General features: G+C 45.9%; 1 protein-coding gene across 5 annotated transcripts in view; it reads left to right on the top strand.

Annotated features, from left to right (window-relative positions):
- Positions 1-18,498, top strand: part of OTUD7A (OTU deubiquitinase 7A) — a 402,045-nt gene that overhangs the window by 338,856 nt on the left and 44,691 nt on the right. For all 5 annotated transcript variants that reach the window (XM_054450328.2, XM_054450331.2, XM_054450329.2 and 2 more), the window contains 3 exons: positions 8,764-8,865; positions 12,288-12,415; positions 13,135-13,247. In XM_054450328.2, coding sequence (XP_054306303.2) covers positions 8,764-8,865; positions 12,288-12,415; positions 13,135-13,247 — 343 coding nt within the window. The remainder of the gene's footprint in view (positions 1-8,763; positions 8,866-12,287; positions 12,416-13,134; positions 13,248-18,498) is intronic.

Genomic DNA, 18,498 nt, shown 5'->3' with positions numbered 1-18,498 from the left:
ATCTTCACATCTACAGGAAAATTCAAAGATGAGTATTTATATATCTTGCACCAAAAATCACCAGTTTTCAGGACTTTGTCACATTTGCTTTATCTCTCTTTATGTGTATGGAAGTACATACACTTTTTCTGAATCATTTGAATGTGTATTGTGGATACTTCACTTCTTCTGAAAATAAAGACATTCCCCTATGTGACTAAACAACATTAGAAAATTAGCACTAACTTAGTAATGTCGACTAGTAGAGCCCATACTCAGATTTTCCCAATTGGCCCCAAAGTCATTTTTATGATTTATTTTCATTCCAAAAAACCCAACTTCATGCATTACATTTGGTTGTTATCGCTCTTTATTCACTTTTTAAAAAACATTCTCTCTTCTTTTGTTTTTCATGAAAATGGATATTTTAAGATTCCCAGCCAGTTCATGTACAGTGGTCTTATCTCATTGTTGAATGCCCCAGTAGGGTTAATTCCTCACCCTTCTCTCAAGTGTAGACCTCGGGGCCATATGATCCTGGGTTACTCTCCTTATATCTGTAATAAAGGCTGGAACAAGCAGAGGCCCTGCTGATCTGCACAGTCTGTAGGGATGGGAAGGGGAAGGTCCTGCTATGCCTAGACACTGGCAATGAGCCAGGTTGGAGAGAGAGAAAGCTCAAGGGAAAGGAATTGGGGCCGTGGGGAGGGAGAAATATGGGAGGAATGGGATAACATGGATTTGAGGCACTTGCTCATTATATGGACCCATTGGATAGCCACTCCCCACCTAGGAATAACAAGTCAGAAGTCTTAAAGAAGAATCCTCAGTCTCTACTGCAGGGGAGAGGCCAAGCCAGTGCCTCCCAGAACCAGTGGCAGAGGAATAAACATTGTGTACAGCACATATTCGTCAACATTTAATAGTATCATTTATCTGAAGATTTGAATATGTAATGTATTTTTAAATACTGTCTTCATGTGATATAATGAAAAAAATTGCCAAATTCATGTTGGTGTTACAGTGAGGGAGGAAGGAATGAGAGTGAAATGGGGGAGGCAAATAGAGGGAACTTCAGCTTGATCTTTACCCGTTTTTCTTTTCTTTTATGTTGAAAGGAACCTGCTGGAGCAAATATGGCAGAGGGGTGACATTCATTTGGTTTTGGGTGATGGGTGTGTTGCTTTTGGCACTTTACAAAATTTGAGCTCCACTTTTGCTCCTTACTCAGTAATACGGCTTTTGAAATCATAGGTCAGAGAAGTTAAAATTGGCTTGCCACAAACTCAACCATAACAAACAAAATTAGACTGGCCTTTTTTGTGATCTGATTTTGTCCTGGATGTGTGAGGGCTCCTGTTAAGGTTCAGCGGATCGTGGGCAAGTTTACTTACTCCCTGTGAGCCTCAGTTTCCTTCTCTGTAAAATGGGAATAACATCCCCTGACACAGAGCTGGTTGATTTATTGAAGGTCCTGCAGTGTGCAGGAGAACACACTAACCCAGCCAGCAGGAGGTTAAACTGTGAGGTCATCATTATCCCACACAACTCAGAGTCTGAAAACAGGGATGTTCATGGCGGGGCTGGCAGCTGCACAGTGTTATGGAGGACACAGGCACACACAGCACCCTGCTCTTCTCTCCCCAGCGGGTCAGTGCTAGCTCCAGCTGGGGATGCAGTGTAGCTGTGGCCACATCAGGCCACACATTCTCACACTGCATCATTCAGGGCAGCAAGAGAGAGCCCCTGATTATGGCCCTTGTGAAGGAGGAGCAAGCCCCAGCAGGTCTCCTGTTACATCTTGTGGGCCAGGCGACAGCAGTCCATGACAAGGGGAGTGGAATTGCACAGATCGTCTTGGATGTATGAACATTTGCACGTTGCCCCATGGGGCAGGCAAGGAGGCTTGCCTGAAAAGCCCCAGACACAAGCAGGGCTCTGTCAGCAAGGATGGGAGGGAAAAGCTATGGGGTGGGGAAGACAACGAGGTCTGCCACAGAAATGCAGACCACCTGCCTCATTAGCATATTCCCTGTCCGTCCTCTCCCTGGTTGTCTGCTCATGTTCCCTATACTCCCTGATGGTTGCCGAGAGCACTAGCAGCTGAGATCAATGAAGAGGATGAACGAGGCTGCCCACTTTAGTGTCAAATGTGTCGGATTTCCAGGTGTTACAGCCATTCTGTTGAGTTTTATGCCTTTGTAAGCAAAGATCCTGCCATTTTATTTTACTTTGTGGCAACCCAGTTTTACTGTATCCCAGCCTGGTTGTTATAAACACTTTTTAAAAGTCAAGTGAGACAGGTTGCTATTTCACAGCCTAGAGAAAAAGAAGTGACTAAGTAACTGCATGTTTTTTCCAATGACGTCCACAACAGTCCATCCAGTGGTAGTGTCAATTAAGGCCCATACTTGCATTTCTCATTTAGCTTTAATAAGGTGACTTGTAGGTGGTAAGAATATACCAAGGTTTAGCGTAAGCGTTAACATCTTCATATAATAAATAGATATTCGTCTACTTAACTTTGTAGTGTTAATTTTAATACATGCTTTTATTTAGAATTAAGGGCACAGTTATTTTTTATCAGTAATGCCACTTATTACAATGGAATCACTGAATCTTAACCAAAAAGTGCTGAAGAGTGGATAGGGATTCAGTTTAAACAAAGAACCAAGAAGTTTTATTATATTAAACTTTGTTAATATGGCAACACATTAGGCAATAACTCTCTGACTCTAAAATAAATATACTCCTGAGGGCCTTAATTTTCAAGCATTACTTGCAGTCTTTATCCTTCATATTTCATTATTTCTACTCTGATAGAAACAACACCTTTTATTAAAGTTAGATTTTTTTATTTGTACAAATTTATGGGGTATATTTGAAATTTCGTTACAAGTATGTAATATGTAGTGATTGAGTCAGAGTGTTCATCACCCGAGTACAATACATTTTTGTTAAGTAGAATCACCCTATTCTGCTATCAAACATTGAATGTATTCCATCTTACTGTATGTGTGTACCCTTTAACCCACTTCTCTTCATTCTCCCCCACCACTCACCCTTCCCAGTCTCTGGTATCTGTCTTTGCACTCTCTACCTCTATGTGATCAAATTTCTAGCTCCCACATATAATTCAGAACATACAATATTTGTCTTTTTGTGCATGATTTATTTCATTTAGGATAATGACCTCCAGTTTCATCTATGTTGCTGCAAATGAATGACATCATTCTTGTTAATAGCTGAATAGTATTCTCCTGTGTATTTCCCATTTTCTTTAGCCATTGACAGATGGAATGTAGAAATGTAAAACATGTTGTGCTTCTTCAGTTGTTCAAATCCTATTAATATTTCTCTCTTTTTTAAAGAATTTTTGATTAAAATACTTTTACAATTTCTTGGAAATATCTATTATAAACATTCTCATTTGATTGAAGTTCCCAAAGTGTTGAAGGCCCTGGAGAGGTGCATGTTATGTTTCATCCTCCAAATAAAAACATACATATATATGTCACTATAAGTTTCCCATAACATTAGAAACTTGATACAACCATTCATAAGCTTGAAGCAATTTTTAAACAATTTTAGTATTATCCAAGAAGTGATATGTAAGATGACATTTGTGTCACCTGCCTAACACGTAAATGAGCCAGGCTATTTATCTTTTCCATAGACACATTCTTTTGAAAAGCAGCCATGAGTGCAGATGCACCTGTCATCAGGTAGGATAGAGTCTCCTGTAGCCATAAGCCTGGAGATTACCTTTGCCTCTCTTCTGTGCTGTTCACCCATTTCCCTCCTGTTTCCTGTATTTCTCTGGTTTTCATTTCCACCCTCATTTTGTGGAGTACATCCTCCTGAGGCTTCCTGAGAAAGAGTGAATGAAGATGTCTTGGCATGAGTTCACTAGAAAACAGAACCTGGTCAGGCGTGATGGCTCACGCCTGTAATCCCAGCATTTTGGGAGGCCGAGGCGGGCTGATCACAAGGTCAGGAGATCGAGACCATCCTGGCTAACATGGTGAAACCCCATTTCTACTAAAAAAAAAATACAAAAAATTAGCCAGGCGTGATGGTGGGCACCTGTAGTCCCAGCTACTTGGGAGGCTGAGGCAGGAGAATGGTGTGAACCTGGGAGGCAGAGGTTGCAGTGAGCCAAGATCATGCCATTGCACTCCAGCCTGGGCGACAGAGCAAGACTCCGTCTCAAAAAAAAACAAAAACAAAAACAAAAACAAACAAAAAAAACCAGAACCCAAGGTAACTCCCAATGGCTATCTATTTCAGAGACACAATCCCAGATGTGTTAGCAACTAGTTTTATTGAGAAATAAGGCTACTGTGAATTTCTTGTATGAGTCTTATGTTTTCATTTCTCTTGGATAAATATCCACAAGTGGAATTGCTGGGTCATATGGTAAAGGTGGGTAATAGTCCATTTCACACTGCCATAAAGATACTACCTCAGACTGGGTAATTTATAAACAAAGAGATTTAATTGACTCACAGTTCAGCATGACTGGGGAGGCTTCAGGAAACTTACAATCATGGCGGAAGGGGAAGGGGAAGTAGGCACCTTCTTCCCAAGGCGGCAGGAGAGAGAGAGCACAGGGAAAACTGCCACTTTTAAAACCATCAGATCTCATGAGAACTCACTCACTATCATGAGAACAGCATGGGGGAAACTGCCTCCATGATCTAATGGCCTACCACCAGGTCCTTCCCTTGACACATGGGCATTACAATTCAAGATGAGATTTGGGTGAGGACACAAAGCCAAACCGTATCAGAGTATGTTGAACTGTATTAGAAATTGCCAAAAGTTTTTCTAAAATAATTGTGCCGTTTTACAATCCCAACAGCAAAGTATGAAAACTCCAGTTACTCCATGGCCCCTTGGACATCTGTGCTAGTATGTAAAATACAATTGGCCCTTGAACAACACAGGTTTGAACTGCACAGGTCCACTTCCACTTATATGTGGATTTTTTTCAACCAAGTGAGGATCAAAATTACAGTATTCACAGGATGCAAAATCCTGTATATGGAGGGCCAACTTCTCATACATACAAGTTCCACAGAGCCAACTATCAGACTTCAGTATATACAGATTTTGGTGTATGTCAGCAGGGTCCCAGAACCAATCCTCTGCAAATACTTGGGGATGACTGTACCATTGATTTGTGTATATTGATCTTGTATCCTGTGACCTTAAAAAATTGCTTATTAGTTACGGGTTTTTGTAGCTTCCTTACCATTTTCTTTGTGAACTATCATGTTCTCTGCTAAGAAGAATAGTGTTATTTCTTTCTTTCTGATTTGCGAATACAGATTTTATTTCTTTCTCTTGACTTATTTCACTGGCTAGGACTTCTCATACTATGTTGAATGGCAGTGGAGAGAGGGAGCATGTTTGTCTTTTTCGTAGTCCTAGAGGTAAAGCATTCAGTCTTTCACCATTAGGTATGATGTTAGCTATATGTTTGTGTAGATTTTTTAAATCAAGTTATGGAGATCCCCCTATTCCTAGTTTTATGTGAATTTTTAATTATGAGTGAGTATTGAATTTTGTCAAATGCTTTTTCTGCATTCATGATATGATTATGTGATTTTTCTTCTGTAGCCCATTAATATGGTGAATTATATTGATTGATTTTCAAATATTGAGCCATCCTTGCCTCCCTTGGTCATGGTATATAGTTCTTTGTATATGTTACTGTGTTCTACTTGTTTATATTTTCTTATGAATTTTGCATCATATTCATAAGAGGTATTACTCTGCACTTTTCTCTCTTTGTACTTTCTTTGATTTTAGTATCAGGGTGATGTTGGCTGTTTTCTGGAGGAGCTTGTATAATATTGGTTGTTGTTAAGTATACCTCTTGGTATAACCTTTTTGAGAATTGTTCTGGTTATTACATTATATACACATACTTTATCAAAGTCTATTGGTGTTGACATTTTACTACTATTGGTGAAGCATATAAACCTTACCTGCCTTTTTGCTTCTTTATTCTCTACCATTTATAATAAAATTGTTTTAAATATTTATTCAACATACATTGAAACATATAAACAGATAGGCAATGTCATAATTTTTGCTTTAACCATCAGACTAATTTAGAAAACTCAAGAGGAGAAGGAAAGTCTATAATATTTGCCCATAGTTTTGTTCTTTCTATGTTCTTCCTTTATATGCCAAAATGCCTTCTTTTATCATTTCCTTTCTGCCTAGAGAACTTCCTTTAGCCATTTCTTTAAGGTAGGCTTGCTAGGAACGAAATCTCCTCGCTTATTACTGAAGAATATTTTTGCTAGCTTTAAAATTCTGGGCTGACAGTTATTTTCTTTCAGCACTTAAAAAATATTATCCTGGCTGGGCGTGGTAGCTCATGCCTGTAATTCCAGCACTTTGAGAGGCCAACACAGGCAGATCACTTGAGGTCAGGAGTTCGAGACTAGCCTGGCCAACGTGATAAAACCCCATCTCTACTAAAAATACCAAAAATTAGCCAAGTTTGGTGGTGCATGTCTGTGTCCCAGCTACTTGGGAGGCTGAGGCAGGAAAATCACTTGAACCCAAGAGGCAGAGGTTGCAGTGAGCCGAGATTGCGCCCCTGCACTCCAGCCTGGGTGACAGAGCAAGACTCTGTCTCAAAAAAAAAAAAAAAAAAAAAAAAATGTTATCCTGCTTCCTTCTGGCCTACACGGTAGCTAATGAGAAATGCACTGTCTTTAGAATTGTTTTTCCCATATAAGTAAGGCTTTGTTTCTCCTTGGCAGTTTTTAAGGTTTCTTTGTCTTTAGATTTTAGAAGTTTGACCGTGATATATTTTGGCATGAGTTTCTGTGGGTTTTTTTCTGTTTAGGGTTTGCTCAGTTTCTTGAATCTGTATGTTTGTTTGTTCATTTGCAAAAATCAGGAACCTTTTAGTGATTATTTCTTTGAATACTTTTTTAGCTCTACCTTATTTCTCCTCTCCTCTTCTACGGACTCCAGACTTTTGTCACAGTCCCACATGTTCCTGAGTTGTGTTCTGTATATGTGGTTTTTTTTAAATCTAATTTTTCTCTGTTGTTCAAATTGGGTAATTTCTATGTTATACCTTTACATTACACTGATTCTTTTTCTCCTCTCTCCAATCTGCTTTTCAGCACATACATTGAGTTTTTAAAATCAGAGTTGTATTTTTCAGTCCCTATTATATCTGCCCATATTTTTGTTCTTTATTTGGCTCTGTTTTGTATCTTCTATTTTTTTGGTAAGACTTTGTATTTCTTTACTACATTTTCTGTTTTTTCATTTGTCTTAGGTATGTTTGTAATTGCTTGTTGAAGTATTCTTAGGATGACTACTTTTAAATCCCAGTCAGATAACTCTAACATCTGTCATCTCAGTTTTCATATCTTTTCTTGTTCTGTTTGAAATCTTCCTGGTTCTTGGTATAAGTGATTTTTTTTTTGTTTAAAAGGGTATATATTGGGTATTAAGTTATAGGACTCTGGGTCTTACTTAAATCTTGTGTTTTAGTGGACCTCCTGACACCACTCTGGTAGGTTCAGGGGGCCATTGCCTGACAACTGCCAGAGGGTAATTGAAGTACAGGTTCCCCCTCTGCGCCTGTTGATACCTGGGGAATGGGCTTGGTACTTCTTGGCAGGGGTACTTCCTAGCTGAGAGGAGGCAGAGATTCTCATTACAGCCAGGTAAGTGTGAAAGTCCAGGCTCCCTATGTGTCCTCTGAAGATAGAGGGCAAGGTGCTTATTACCACCCAGTAGGGTTGAGGTCTTGGCTTTGAACTCAGCCTTCTCTGACACTCCCCAGGCAATGGACAGGCAGTGATGAGCACCTTGTTACAGCCGGGTGAGGGTGGAAGTCCAGGCTTCTCACTAGAACTTTGCTGGCAGGGGTGGTGGTTGGGTTATAATTTTTTGTGCGGCGTTTGGCTGGAATAGAAGAGGAAATGTCTAAGCAGCTACTGTCTTGCTAAGCTACCCCTTTCCTGGTATTCTGTCTAGAGAGAGCATGCTTTTTCTTTTCTATCTTTTTTTTTTTTTTTTTTTTTGGTGGCCTACTCTCATTGGTTCCAGTTTCTACAGTATCTAATCTGGGATATGTGAGGCAAAAAGAAACTCCAGGGAACCCATCATTATGTCGTTCCTCAAGTCTCAAGATCCCTAGTTAGTCTGTCACTTCTTCTCCACTTTTCAGAGTCTTCTAATATGATTTTATACATAATTTCCAGGGCTTTTCGTTGTACTTAGTAAGAGAAATAGGAAAAAGTACATCTGCTCTATCTTCCCTGAAGTGGAAGTCTCTAAATGTAAATATTCATGAAATTTTACATGACTACACCTATGTAACTATAATGGTTTCGATGAATCAAATGAAATATGAACTATACTTTCAAAGGTATGTGTGCATCAAAAAAGCAAGATGGTGAAAGGAAAAAATAGCTTTCAGGAGGGAAAGCTACGTTCAAGGGAATTACAAAGAAATGTTTTATCTTGTGTAAAATACATTTCCAGATTCAAGGAGAGAAGGTACTGGCCTTGAGTTTCTTCATGCTCATGCTAATTGATGGGAGGATTTGGCCACTTCTTGTCTTCAAAGGGAAAAGAAATCTGTATTTTATTTGAGGAGAGAAGTAGCCATAATGTTCCCCCTTTCTACTGAAACCTGTAGAAAATCTGTCCCTGATGTTTATGCCTCCTTAGCAAACACCCCCAATGGCCCCTTCCTTTTCTGGGATCCTGTTCTAAAGTGAGCTTCTGTTCCAGGTCGCCTGAACTGGTGGTCCACTGTGTGCACGAGCTGTAAACGGCTTCTTCCTCTGGCCACGACAGGGGATGGGAACTGCCTTTTACATGCTGCCTCACTGGGTAAGCTCCACAGCACAGATAGAGGGTGGCCAGACTCCAGGCCTGCACAAGGAAAGACATATGCTATTGAAGGAAAAGCATACGCTAAATAGAGTCACCCATGTCACTGTCATGAGAAAGTCCCCAGGAGACAGAGCCAACAATCCTGGCCCTTCTTGTCAAGTAGCACTTGGTGGAGAGACAGAACACACATAAGAAAAGACCTGGCATGATAGAAGGAGGCCTTGAGCATAGCTGCAGGGATGGGACTTAGAGACCGTTGCCTGGTACAAGTAAAAAGGACTTCCTGGAGGAGGTGGGATCTTTACTGAAACTTGAAGAACTGGAGAGACTAGAAGAGGACATTGCAGGCAGGGAGACCCCACAGATAAAGCATAAAGGCAGGAATGGACAGGGTGTTTGGAGGTAGGGGTGAACGAGGTAAGGCTGGAGTAGGAAGTTTTGGGAGCAGTGCATGAGGTTGGGTAAATGAGGGTCCACTATGTTGATAGCAGTCAACAATTGGCATGGACTAATGGAAACAGATGTAGGTACTGCTCAGATAAATCACAGGGGAGTCAGCATAGTCAGAATATACCACAGAGAGATCAGCACTTGTCCAATAGAGACGTGAGCTTCCCGATCACACAAAGCCACACAGCACAGAAATATTTGGATAATTGAGGATCATCATCGACTTTCTGGAACCTCAGTTATTCCTTTAGGCCCAGCATTATATGCACAAGGCTGAATCCATTTTGATAGGTGAGTCTGGGTTTGCACCAGGGACCATCAGGGCCGGTTGCTTCTTACCTGCCCTGGAGGATAGCACCTCTCCAAAACACACAGCCCTCACACAGGAATGCAGTCCTTGTTGGTCAGACTTGCATCCCCAACAAACATGGCTTTAACTGGGTGCCATGACCTATATCAAGGGCCAGCCCCCAGACCTCTCTCTCTTTGGACCTGCGGTGAGGCCTATTCAGCAAGAGGTAGGTGAGATAAGACTGTAAAGGGCTTCAAGGGAAATACATCAGGGTCTTGGAAGGGTCCCAGAGGAGGATGGAGACCAAGGGCAAGGGAAACATTCCCCGGGCTTGACCTGCAGTGAGGAAAGGCAAGGCAGCCACTTACCTGCTTCATCTCCATGTCATTGGAGCACATTCTGCTTATTGGCATTGCAAAAGTACTCCACATTCACCATGGTGAGAAAATGAAAATCAGCGACCCCCACCCAGCGGCGGCCACTCTTAACAGTTTGATATTGTCATCATCTTCCGGTCTTTTGTCTGTTCTTCAGGTGAAATGATGATCTTGCTGTGTTCACAGTCTTGAATCCAACATTTTCCCTTACAATCTGAGAATTTTCCCTGCTGTTATCCTTCAAACACATGATTTTAAGTAGTTGGGTCATATTTTATCATAGTGGATAACATTAACTATTCCCCTGTTATTGAGCATATTTTGCCTTGTTCTTTGTAAAACCTGGAGGAAGAATCTAAAAGAATAAATCTCTCATCTGTGTCAAACAGCAGCCTCATTGCGAAGTCTGGGGCATGGAAATGCTTTTGTCCCTCAGCAACTGCAGCATATAGAGTCATTGTCCCCATCAGCACAACAGCGGGGCAAGGCCACACCCCACAGCATTTTCCCTGTGAGCACAGTGGGCCTCCCAGGCCTGCCTGGGAAGAGAGAGCCTCCCTCAGGCTGGTCATTTCCATCTGCAAGAGAGCCTAGGCCATGACTGACCAGGGCTGTGAGACACCCCTCCAAGAATCCCCTGTACAACAATGAGCCCAGAGCTCATAGCAATCTGTCCTCTTATCCGCTGTACGGGCACTTTGTTTCATTTTGTGCCTGTATAGCTAAAGCTCCGCAGGACTGGGGCTGCCCAAAGCTGCCACATGACATTCACCAGCAGTCCTTGTGGAACCCCTGTTGGCCTGGCCTGACATTGAGCTAGGATTGTGGAGCACATATAGAAATGACAGTCATCTTGGAGTCAGGCCTGTAGGCAGATATATGCAGGACAAGGAGGCCATCACTTCAAGAGAGACCTGCCCAAGGAGCTGTGGGAGAGTCCCAGGAGGCAGCTGAAAGAGGTCTGAGGATGAGTGAGGAGTGACAATGGCCATTCCCCGTCCCCTGCCATCCTGTAGAAAAAGGCAAAGCCTTGCTGGCTAGAAGCCTGTGGCAGGCCTGGGCTATTGCATATCCAAGGATGCCCAGCCAGTTGAGCCTTTGAAAACGTCAGTTCACATTACTCTCCTTCTGAAGACTCTCCAGAGGCTCACACCTCCCTTGAGAGCCCCCTTTTCACTCTCCCTCTCCCCTCGATCCCACTCTAGCCACCTTTCCCTCTTGCCTTTTCTCAAGTACTACCCCCTCTGGGTCTGTCCCTGGCCTTTCCCTGTGCTGGGACAGCAACTCGGCTTCTTCCTCCACCCATTTGAGCCTTTGCTCTTATGTCTCCATTCACGCCACAGCAAATCTGCCTGCTTTACCTCTCCTCGTGGGGCTGCCACCCTCAACATCGTACACTCTGTGCCAGCCTCATGGCTGCCTCACTTCCCACTTCCCCAAAACATGTGCTCCATGAGATTTTAAGAACTTCATGTGTCCCGGCCACTGCCACGCATATTCCCAGCACCTAGAATGAGTGGGTGGGTGGATGGATGGATGGATGGATGGATGGATGGATGGATGGATGGATGGATGGATGGATGGATGGATGGATGGATTCCCCTGTGTTTTCTCTTGTAGCCAGGACTGCCCTTCTCTTGAGCACTTCTCCCATGAGTTGGGGTTCTTGACCACATCTAAGCTGCCCAGAGCACATTCTCAGAGATGGCTGGTTTCCCTCTATATCCTCTCGGCACCTGGCACAGGGTGAGACCCTCTCACTAGGAAGCAGGCGCTCTCTCCTGGGCCAGGTGTGTGCAGTGGTGTCACTGACGCTCTGCTTCTCAGGAAGCTGAGATGCCTCAGGGCTGGAGAGGAGGGAAATGACAGACCCTGGAGAAGCCAGGATGCTAATGGCCTCCCTCGCCTGGAGCCCTCCATGAGGACACTGGACAGCCTGTCCCTGTCCCCTAGTCAGTCCCCCACCCAAATGTAAGACTTGAATAATGACCAGTAGGTCCTCAAAGCAAACGAGCAACATTGACAGTGGGTTGCCAAGGGCGCCAAAGAGAAAAAGCACTTGATTTTCACCCACTATTATTTCGCTAAGAACAGGATGTGCTGCTTCATTCACCTACTTGCTTTAATGGGAAGCCTCAGGAAGAAGGCTGGAGGGAAATTAACAGAACCGCTGAGTAAGAAGGCTGCTCTGCGTGCAGACAGGAGGCTCTCCCAGTGGGTCGTGGTAGTTTGCATCACCTCTGGCTTGTCTTTTCTCATGTCCTTTCTCTCCTCTGTTCTCCATGGCCTCCTGGCTTCAGGAATGTGGGGGTTTCACGACCGGGACCTGGTGTTACGGAAAGCTCTCTACACCATGATGAGGACGGGAGCTGAGAGGGAAGCCCTGAAGCGGAGGTGGAGGTGGCAGCAGACGCAGCAGAATAAGGAGGTTGGTATCCACTGGCATGGCCAGAGCCCGGGACCCAGGCCAGGTGCAGCCTCGGGCCATGGTCGAGTCCAGAGCATGGCCTCCAGGCCCCAGACTGTCTTATGAGGGGAGGCAGAAACAGCCCCTGGGATCAGGAAAGTCTCCTGCTTTTAAGCCCACAGAGGAGGAGCCTGTTGAAATAGCAGAGTCCCGGCAGACAGCAACTATGCATCCACTTGTGCTTCCTTAAGGCATGATCATGAAAGCTGCCTACCTTCATTCCCAAAAGCATCCTGGCTTGGATGATGAATTATATATATGACTGCCTGCTGTCAGGTGCAGCCCATGGCCCCAGCCCCTGTGTGTGAGCTCAGTCCAAAGGGATTCCCGATTGTCCCCAACCATGGTAAACATGAGGACCTTGCTCTCCTAGAAGAATCTGAACGGGCCAGCCACAGTTAGGTGCAGGCACAGGTTAATGCTCAGTCATCCCCAGCCCCTGAGAATGACCCTTGTTGGTGGGCAGATTCCCAGCAGCTCTGGAATTAGAGCTTGGGGCTTCTGAAAATATAGTGTGCATAGCAAAGGTGGCCAAGAGGGTGCAGTTGGTATAGTTGGTAGCTACCTATAGATGTGCCTGGCCTGGGTCCCGGTGAGGCTGGTCCAGGTTGGGAGGGTGAGGAGAGGAGGGCAGTGCAGCTGTGGCCCACCCCCCTTCTGAGCCGGCTCCCCTCTGCCAGTCAGGGCTGGTGTACACAGAGGAGGAGTGGGAGCGGGAGTGGACGGAGCTGCTGAAGCTGGCCTCCAGCGAGCCGCGCACACACTTCAGCAAGAATGGCGGCACGGGCGGGGGGTAAGTGCTGCCCCTGCTCTCCCCAGAAGTCACCTCCAGCTCCAGGCCACCAAGGGCTACACACAGCATGGGAGGATGGCACGGGTGGGCAATGTGGGACCCTTGTGCTGTGGAAGACAGAAAGATTTCAGCTTTCCAGCGTTAGCTTCAAGACAAGGACACACGAGAGGACTGTGGGTGATGGCTGGCCCCTGCCAGGTGCTAGTGGAAGGGTATGCAGCCCCCACATGTACTATGCAGGCAGAGGTGAGCTCACATGAGCCACCTCCAGGCCACTTTCCTTGAACTTTGTTGTGCAGAGCAGCTGGGGTGTGCGCCTTCAGGGCACAGCAGGCCTCTGGAGGTCACACGTGATGGTGAGCATTCCCACACATTGCCATCGCACGAACCTGGCTCTGAAGTTTGGGTTTTCTCCCCCAACTAATTAATTTGTGGCTTCAAGAAGTCGCCCTGAAAGCAGAAGCTCATTAAGCTAGCCTGGTGTTTCCCAGATGGGCTCCGTGGATATTATATGTGTTCCCAGCAAAAAGACTTCACATCTGTGCATGTTTAGGAATACGTTGTTCCTACAGAAACACCTTGGATGTTCTAGTATGGAATGAAGACTGTGGCCAGACCAATGGGGCAGCCATAGAGCCTTGGCCATGGCTTATTCTTCAGTTCATATTCTCTGGAACCTGAAAGCAAAGGTGTTACTCCTAGAAACATGAGAAAGTGTGAGCAGTAACACCAGGGAGACCCATGGAAGGAGGATTGCATGCAGCTCCAGGCTGCCCTGAGGCTCATGGACCCTGCAGCGGCCACCTGGGTCCTCACCCACCCACCAAGGCAGGGCCTAGTGCCTCATGGGCCAGCTCTCCCTGGAGGCCCAGGCTGGAAAAGAGGCTCCCACAGAGCTGCAGCTGCAGCAGTGGCGTCCAAGACCATGTTTAAAGATGAAATCATTAGAAACCCACATACGCTGGCACACCCTTCCTCCAGGGCTGTCTTGTCACTTTATTTTAAGGCTATGGTATATCCATACCAACAGTCTATCTTGGTAGGACATTTGAAGACAAGCATTCTGAAGACTCAGTCGACTGTGGAAAACTGCTCTCTTCCTCTGCACGCCTCCCGAGTCCTGCCCGTGATGGGTCTTAAACGTTCCTCGACATCGTTTTCACAGTTGCCTCTCTCCCTCCTGCCACAGGGAGGATGCCTGATAGGTGCTGGCAGACTGGATCCAGGCCAGGTGTCTCTGCCAGGGACAGGGAGGAGTGGAGAAAGACAGCAGCAATGATGACCTTGATAGTGGGTGAAAATCAATCACAGGTGACCATCACATACACATCTCCTGAGTACCCCCATCCAAGAGGAGCTTCACCCAAGGTCCCATGGCTAGTCAGCCCATCTGACTCCTAAGGCCACAGCCTGGTCCCCTGCTGCCTGCTCCCTGGGGCCCGAGGGATTTAGATGCTAATGGGGACACAGGAGCCACTTGGTGTCTGTCCCTATCTCCCACAGAGTCTGAGTGATCAACCTTAATCTAACAAAAGGATTAGGTCCCTTTAGGAATATCCAAAATGGCCCAGACATTGTTCCACTTATGTAAGATAGCCTGGTCCCCTGCCCCTGGGAGCCATAGTTCTGGTTGCCACATCACAAAAGAGAAGGAAGAACCCGGGGAATGGCCAGAGAGGGGAAACTAAACAACCAAGGGTGGATGGGAGTGACCCCATCAGGAAAGAATGGAGACATGAGGCGGGAAGGTATGGGTGGTGGTGGGGGAACGGAAGGAGGGAGGTGAGCACAGGTGGGGTGGGGTGGGGTCGGGGAGACCATAAGAGGGCCCTGTGCTAGGCACTCTATCCCCTCCTTTCAAACTCTGCCTCACAAGCCTCCAGTACCCCTTCCACAGATTGGAAAACTGAGCCTCAATGGGATTAGATAACTGTTCCAAGACCACAAAAATGATAAATGGAAGGAGCCAAAAAGTCAAAATTTGGTCTGATCATTAAGTCTCCTCTTTTGACCAGGCTCTACAGCCTAATGAAATCCCTCAAATACAGCAGAATTTGTAGAACCTCAGGTGACAGATCAGCCTGAAAATGAAACCACCACTCTGGGCTTTAGATGGTGATGGGAGTGAGGACACAGCCACCTGGTCCCCACAGATGCCATTGATGCTCAGGTCAGAATCCTGTGCCAGTGGTGCAGGAGGCATTTCTAGGGTTTCAGCAACAGGTGTTTCCAGTGGAGAAAGAAAAAGGAAAAAAAAAAAAAAACCTCAGAAGAGACAGCACATGCAATAGCAATCTATCAAACAGAGTTGCTTCTGTAGCCAGATGCCTCCTTGGGTTACCTGGAACCTTTGCATGGCCAGTCAAGGAGGGAGGACTATGGAACCAGGCATAAAACATTTTCCTGGGAATGGGGAGTTTTGGCTGAGTCCCATGGACTGGGGTAACGGACAGAGAGCGCCTCAGCAAGGCACCCATGCAGCTGTGCAGGACTCGCCAACAGGGTGCTCCAGAGCTGTCACCTGCTCCAAGAATTCACTTGGGGCTCAGAGTCCACAAGAGAGGCCTTTGTGCACAAGCACAGTGTGCTCTGCCTTTTGCCTGTGTCTTCTCTCCCCATGTTGAGCTGAGAGGTGTGGGGCATCATCTCTGGGGCTTGAGGGCTGCAGGGACGAGTTTCTAACACCTGACTGAAGGGCCTGAAGGCAGAAACTGGCGAGCTCAGGGTTCACGGGCCTGTGGTGGGCTGTGCAGGCCAGGACATGGGGCGGTAGGGGATGTAAGGCCAGGATGCTGTGAGCTGCCCGAGGGCCAGGCATGGATTCAAGGAGGAGGCCCCAAGTGGGCTGGCTTCAGGACTCACCTGTGGTGGGGACCACACAGAAGGCCAGCCCCTGAGGCCAGGGCTGAGGGTGGACACGAGTAGTCAGTGAGAGGAGCCACCACTGCAGCCCAGGGACCTAAAGACACAGCCCCTCAACTGGCAGAGAGCTCTGAAGACCCACAAAAAGCATTTCCTCAGACAGCAGGCCAGCACTGGGACCTCCAGTGAGCCCAGCGGGCCCTGAAGGAAGACAGCAAGAAAGACTTTGCCACCCTCCTGCCCCTCCTCTCTGCCTGTGCCGGCCCCACAGGGGACACAGACGGCAGCCAGAGAAGGGGAGGAGGCAAAGGGTGAAACAGAGAAGCCAGCTGGCAGCTAACCCAGTCTTTCAGGAGGCTGAAGCTTGGGGCTGATAGCCCCCTGCACAGGAAAGTAACCGGAAGAACCACACAAAATTTCCAGGGTGCCACCCGGGAATAGGAAAGAGCAAGTCAAGGGAGAGTTTGCAGGCATGATGGCGAGAAGAACTAAGGTGGCTTTATTCATCTCAGCCTGGGTTTCCCAGAACCTGTTCCCCACGGATGAGGGTAAAGGGGTGCAATGCGGGCCCTGCATCCTGCTCTGGGAGCCCCTGGTATGGAGACAGATGGGGCAGCCCCTGTACTGTTGGTCCTTGACACAGATGATGGCCTGGAGTCATTTTAAACCTGTTACTTTCCCAGAAAGCAACTATGTCACGTATCTGAAGAGGTCAGCAGGGACCAGAGACCAGGTGTGGGTGTGAGCTAGACCCGCTTCCTCTCACTGTGCCTCCCAGGAGGACTCACAGCGGCCAGGCCCCGGCCACGTGGAAGAACCAGGCCTTCCCTAGGGCTTGGGGCGGGATTAGTGAGGTCAGATGGGAATGTGAACAGTATCATCTACTGAGCCCATGTTATGTGTCAGGCAGGCCTATGAGCTGTCATTATCATCACCAATCACAGATAAGGAGGCTGAGATTCAGAGAATTAGATAATGTATTAGTCAGGGTTCTCCAGAGAAACAGAACCAATAAAAGACATACATATAAAGAGATCTAATGTAGGTATTGGCTCACGTGATTATGGTGTCTGAGAATTCCCACGATCTGGCATGTGCCAGCTGGAGACCCAGGAAAGCCAGTGGTGTAGTGCGAAGGCCCAGGAGCTGGAGAACTGATGGTGTGGATCCAGTCTGAATCTGAAGGCCTGAGAACCGGGAGTGCCGAGGGCAGAAAGTCCATGTCCCAGCTCAAACAGATTTGGTTATTCCGCCCTCCGCCACTGTTTTGTTCCCATCCGTGAATAGATCAGATGAGCCCCACTCGTATTGGTGAAAGCCGTCTGCTTTCTGCTCTCCAACAATTCAAATGCTAATCTCATCCAAAATGCCCTCACAGACACGCAGAAATAACGTTTAACCAGCTATCTAACCATCACAGGTTAGCTTCCAATGTCCCACAGCCTGAAAGATACAAAGCCAGAACCTGAACTTAGAACTGACCAAAGAAACCTAAGCCCACACTCTTGACAAATGCAGACCAGGCATGAGCAGTAGGAATCAACAGCTTATCTTGACTATGGTGAAAATAATCATTTTTGTTCTTTAAACTTTTAAAAGAACTACTTATTTGTTTTCTGTTTGATGAGAAGGGCTAAGTGGAAGCTGAGAGACCAGTCGGACAGACAAAGAGGAAAAGAGAGCAGAGCAAGAGGGGCCATTTGGGGGACCCTCTGGCAGCCCCCAGGGCATCTTCTGTCTAGGTCCTTACTTTTCTCACATGCTAACCTCTCTGCTTTCTCTTTGTAGTTGAGTTTCTGAAATTTCACTGACAATGTGTTTGCTGCATTTCTTTTTATGAGCTTTTTTCAGAAGTAGCTAGAATCCCAAGTGATTTCCTAGCACACAGTCTGAGAGTTGTCAATTTTAGTCAGTCTTTTGAGGAAAAGCAAGAGGCATTTTATTCCTGGGAGATGCCCACACCACAGCCTGGTGCTCCCAGGCCATGGGCTGGCCTTGTGCAGGAAAGGAGGCATTCTTATGTGTATTCCTGAAGGTGCCATGACTTCCACCAGCAGACCAAGCAGAAAGAGCATCTGCTAACGTAAGGTGTCCTCACTTTGCAGATGTGGGACCCGGCTCAAATTTTTAAACACATTTCTAATTGAAAATAAGACCAAAGTTGACTCTCTGTCTAGGGATGGTTCTCAAGTAGGAGCCTTCTCTGATCTTCCTGTCTAAAGAATCCACCTTTTGTCACTCTACTGAGAGTTTCTTTTTTATTATTTTATTATTTATTTAAATATGTTTAAGGGATACAAGTGCAGGTTTCTTTCATGCAAATATCGCATTGTGGTAAAGTCTGGGATTTTAGCGTAGCCATTATCCAAGTAGTGAACATTGTAATTTT

The sequence above is a fragment of the Pongo pygmaeus genome, chromosome 16, assembly GCF_028885625.2.
Source record: "Pongo pygmaeus isolate AG05252 chromosome 16, NHGRI_mPonPyg2-v2.0_pri, whole genome shotgun sequence".
Taxonomy (NCBI): Eukaryota; Metazoa; Chordata; class Mammalia; order Primates; family Hominidae; genus Pongo; species Pongo pygmaeus.
Note: the sequence above shows the minus strand (reverse complement) of the source record. Positions and strands in the feature narration are given on the sequence as shown.